We start from the raw sequence: 4,308 nt of genomic DNA, 5'->3' as shown, positions 1-4,308 counted from the left end.
CGATAAAAAATTTGTTTGCTAATGTTTTCAACGAACTTTTTTGACTGCCATCCGCTGGCTGACAGGTCGCCGAGGTGCGAGAGCTGCCAAGCAGGATGCAGCCATCGACAGCCGGAGGGCAAGAGCAGGAGCGCCAAAGGAGCCCAAGGCAAGCAAATTTCAAATTTGCTCGACACTGTGCAGGTGAAATGCGGAAATTGCATTCCGCCAAAGGAGAATTAAGTTCTTTAAAATCTACGTAATGATAATGGCAAAGAAACTTTTAACATTAATTCAGTGCTGTACAAGTTCCACAGAAATATTTTATGTATTCGAAATAAATTTGTCTAAGGTGGCAAAGGATCTTTTAAACGCTCTTCCAATGAATAATCCGTCCTCTTTTAGAACTGCCCCTAATGTTTGGATCTGTTGACTTTCCATAAGGATTCCATTAACCAGCGCTGCCCCACACACGAATTCCGAGTGGCCGTACTTCTTCTAAGACCTAAGGGGAGTTTCCCTTTTATAATTTTCCTTATTTATCAGAACCCTCATTCATTTTTCCCTACACATATTAACTTGGAAAATGGTTTGAAAGTATTGTAATTGATAACTTAATTGAGACCAAGGCCCTGCATGATCGAAGAAGTGTCGTAGATTTCATTGACCGAGCACAGATTGATGAAGATCGGATTGCGGCCGCTGCGGCAATCGGTGGCCGACCTATCGCCGCTCTGGTAGACAGGAGCGTTCGCATCGCTGGCCCGCACAAAGTTGCAGGTCATGTACTGGTGGACACTGAGCAGCCACTGACCCGCCTCGTTGCTGGTGTTGCGGGACTCCCGCAGGATGCCGCAGCCCACGTGAGTGGTGCTGTCCCGCACGAGCTGTGTGAAGTAGGCAATGCACTTGCTGATGCGCAAGTGGAGAATTCTGTGAGAGTCAAGTGAGAGGTATGGTGGATTCGACAGAGCCCCTACCTGCTGATGGGAGGACTGTAGGCGATGATATCGCGCATTGTGCACTCCTTGTACTCGGCAAACATCTGATCCAGCGTGGCCTTGATCACCTCGTCCTCGGTGTGGTATTCGACTGTACGATCGGTGGCTGAGGCAGGATCTGGTCGTTCGGGGGATCCCTGCCAGCCGCCCTCGGCCACCACCTGGGCGACGTTGCGGAACTGCTCGCTGTTGCGGCAATGATCGTTGACCAGGGCGCACCGCTTCACATTCAGCTCGGCAAAACTGGCCAGCTCCGGGTCCCACTGGAGCGTGGCCATGCGCATGGCCGGACTGAAGCCCAGCAGATCTCCTCTGGCAATCCGATCGCGGTACTCGTTCAGCTCATTAAGAATCATGTTGCGACGGTTGGGCGTGATGCGAACCACATGCGCATCCGGACTGCAACTGTCCGCCAATTCCTGCAACGGGCAAGGCATTGTAAGAATTGAACCCACTGGCCATTACCCTACTCTTACGCCAAAATTGTTGCAGGCGATGTGCTTCTCGGGGCCGGGACAAAGCGCAGGATCGCAGTAGTCGAAGGCCTGCGCTACTGGAGTGCTAGTGCTCCAGAGCTGCCACAGCAGCAGCAGCAGCCACTTTGTGTCCAACATCTTGATGAGGCAGCCAACTTAGCCAGCTCTGACCTCGCGGGCGGTCTTTTATAGAGTTCAACCCCAAATCGATTACTGGTCAGGCGGATCTATCACTTGACTCAATTCGACACCCCACCAGCCCCGATTCGGTACACAGCACGTTCTGGAAGCAAAGACCAATGCAGTGCCTTGGTCTGCACTTCACGACTTTATTCATTTCCTCACATCAGTCTCTTCAATGTCACCCACATTATTGGCGTCGACCACTTCGATACGATTGCATAGGAACGCATAGAGCTTGCTCTTACCGGTGCTGCACTTTTCTCCGGGAATGGTGGCCACCTCGTAGTGCGGATTGCTGTTCACGTTGGCCCGCGAGAAGTGACAGAGAAGGGTCAGAGTAATGGTCGCATTGCCACCCTGATCGGACTTGTAGCGAATGGCGCAGCCCATGCGATTCCCATTGTCCTGGAGGAGGGGTATGTAGTGGCCTACACAGACTCTAGTGCGAGCATGGGATGGATGAAAGGTAAAAGAGACTGCTCGAGCCGAGTATCCATTCACTCACCCTTCGGCCAGGGGCATAATCCTATGATCCTTGTCCATGTGGCAGCCTAAAAGAACATGTTATAATGTGGGCAGAAGCTTGTTCACCACACGACGGGCGACATTGCTGCGCCTCTCCATCGTGCCGCTCAGCTGGGTGGTGGCCACATAGTGATACTTCTCAGTGTTTGCGCAGTACTTGCCCTCCATGTCGCACTGACGCACCAGCACCTCTCCAGAGTGGGGTCCCACCTCATGGTGGGCATGCGGCCGGCCACCGAGAAGTTGCCCACCCCACTGGCCACGTAGTTCCGCATGATATTTATGCTCTGGAGAATGCTCTGCCTCAGGCCGCCGTTCACAAAGATGATACGATTTCCCTTGCCACAGGCCGGGGCGAACTCCTGCGAATGAGTTGAGAGCTGCACCACGTGTGTCCCCACATACACATAAACATACCTTGGTCCCAATGCAGCCCACATGGTTCATCTGAGGTGAGCAGAGATCGGGTCTTGCTCGCCACCGTGGGCTTCTCTTCAAGAAATCCTTCGGCTGCGAGGAACAGCACTGAGAGCAGAAGTAGTGGGCAAATCATTCGGTAGCACCTTCCGTTTATCATCGCCAGCGTGGCACGTATAACTCAGATCGCGGATCAAGCTAATTTGTTTTTTTTTTTTTATTCAGTGCTATCGGTTAGACCGATTCAATGGAGGGTGGCTAATTGCAGAGCATTCGCATTGACATGCTCCTCGGGCGAGCAGAGACCCTGGGAGGTGGCATGTGTGCCAGAAGAGCACCGTTCGCCCGGGTGCGAACTCTCTTCGTACACTCGCTGGCTGGTAATCTTTCCCCGCGAGAACTGGCAGAGTACTGCGTAAAAGTGCTGGCTACCACTACCGGCATGCCGCTCAATCAACGCACAGCCAATGCTGTCTACTTGGTCTTGAACCAGCTGGGTGAAGTAGCCGCGGCATTTACTGAAATCGAAGCTCGTCTAGGATCATTCAGTCTATCCCATCACATCCGGCTTACCCATCTTTCGGCGGCCTCTTGTTATCGTCAATCCAGAACTTCAGCACATACTGCAGAACCGACTCTGCTGTCTTCTCATGGTGCACCCATCGAGTGCTCCCATATATGTAGGAAACATATTTGAACGCGTTCGCATTGCTGCAGTACTCCTGCAAATTATCGCAGCCTCGCAGGGCGAACTTGGCCAGCCCTGCCAACTCCTCGTTCCATCGCAAGGTGGTTATCCTGGCGGCTGGGCGGAATGGCGGGTATCTCCCCAGAGCTATGCCATTGCGGAATGAGTTTAAGCTGGACAGCAGCTGGACCCGGAGATGCATGGAAAACTTTAAGATGGCCGCTCCAGCTCCACAGCTCTCGTCAAAGTCCTTGCACAGAAAAAGTTTCCACTGTCCGCCAGAATACGTAAATTCTATGCGAACTTACCCCATAATTCTCACAGGCAATGTGCTTACTCATTGGCGGGCAGAGATCATCGCTGCAGTAGTCAGTGGATCCCACCCCATTGCTGATCAGGAACAGACAGACCGCTAAGCTAAGCTTGAACCACATTTCGAGTTAAGAATCTGGCTCAAATAAAGGCCACGCATCCCAGACTGTGGTCGCTTGAGCGGAAAATTACACGGAAGTACTTTAAAGAAGCGTGAACAAAGTGAAAACGTTTGGCCTTAGAAATATCTCACGGCTATTATCGCGTATAACATCTCTCTAGAGAACACTTGAGCTATTCACAGCCACCATTCTTATTGAATAACACCTTGAAGGAGTGGACCAGGTAAAACCACCTACTGCTCTGTCGTTCCCTAACAATGTACATAAGCCATTTTTTACCCTTGACTATACCGATTTTCTACCTAATCTACCCATTCAGTTGCGAAGGGGTTTCCAATCACAGCGTAAATACATCATTTACATCCTAATACTTTAAAATAAATCAATCAAAAATACAAACAATATTTGACTCTATCACCTTTTACCCTCTCATTCTTAGAAAACTGCAAGAACCATTTAAGATTGCAACCAATTCCACTGCAATTTCATTTTTATAGCAGCAGATCACTCTTGGAAATCGAATAATTGAATACTTGTTCACACTTCTGGTTTGTTTCTGTTTTTATTTCATTTTTTTCCCCGGAATATACAGAATTGCAGTGGAG

General features: G+C 50.4%; 2 protein-coding genes across 4 annotated transcripts; both read right to left on the bottom strand.

The window, feature by feature from the left end:
* Positions 1 to 469: 469 nt before the first annotated feature.
* Positions 470 to 1,623, bottom strand: LOC117190905 (antigen 5 like allergen Cul n 1-like). Of its 2 annotated transcripts, none has more exons than XM_033395906.1 (3): positions 1,457 to 1,623; positions 960 to 1,399; positions 470 to 912 (listed from the first exon to the last, which is right to left on the bottom strand). In XM_033395906.1, the coding sequence occupies exons 1-3, from the start codon at positions 1,592 to 1,594 to the stop codon at positions 594 to 596; spliced, it is 897 nt and encodes a 298-aa protein (XP_033251797.1). In that variant the 5' UTR covers positions 1,595 to 1,623; the 3' UTR covers positions 470 to 593. The 2 variants fall into 2 exon arrangements, with proteins under 2 accessions (XP_033251797.1, XP_033251798.1); XM_033395907.1 differs by having other exon boundaries at positions 470 to 891; positions 1,457 to 1,621.
* Positions 1,624 to 1,774: 151 nt separating this feature from the next.
* LOC117190906 (antigen 5 like allergen Cul n 1-like) lies at positions 1,775 to 3,869 on the bottom strand. 2 transcript variants are annotated; one of them, XM_033395908.1, is made up of 4 exons: positions 3,578 to 3,869; positions 3,155 to 3,519; positions 2,582 to 3,099; positions 2,180 to 2,526 (listed from the first exon to the last, which is right to left on the bottom strand). In XM_033395908.1, the coding sequence occupies exons 1-3, from the start codon at positions 3,701 to 3,703 to the stop codon at positions 2,826 to 2,828; spliced, it is 765 nt and encodes a 254-aa protein (XP_033251799.1). In that variant the 5' UTR covers positions 3,704 to 3,869; the 3' UTR covers positions 2,180 to 2,526; positions 2,582 to 2,825. The 2 variants fall into 2 exon arrangements, with proteins under 2 accessions (XP_033251800.1, XP_033251799.1); XM_033395909.1 differs by lacking the exons at positions 3,155 to 3,519; positions 3,578 to 3,869 and adding an exon at positions 1,775 to 2,078 and having other exon boundaries at positions 2,145 to 2,526; positions 2,582 to 2,778.
* Positions 3,870 to 4,308: the final 439 nt, after the last annotated feature.

This window comes from Drosophila miranda (genome assembly GCF_003369915.1).
Source record: "Drosophila miranda strain MSH22 chromosome Y unlocalized genomic scaffold, D.miranda_PacBio2.1 Contig_Y1_pilon, whole genome shotgun sequence".
In the NCBI taxonomy this organism is placed as follows: Eukaryota; Metazoa; Arthropoda; class Insecta; order Diptera; family Drosophilidae; genus Drosophila; species Drosophila miranda.
Note: the sequence above shows the minus strand (reverse complement) of the source record. Positions and strands in the feature narration are given on the sequence as shown.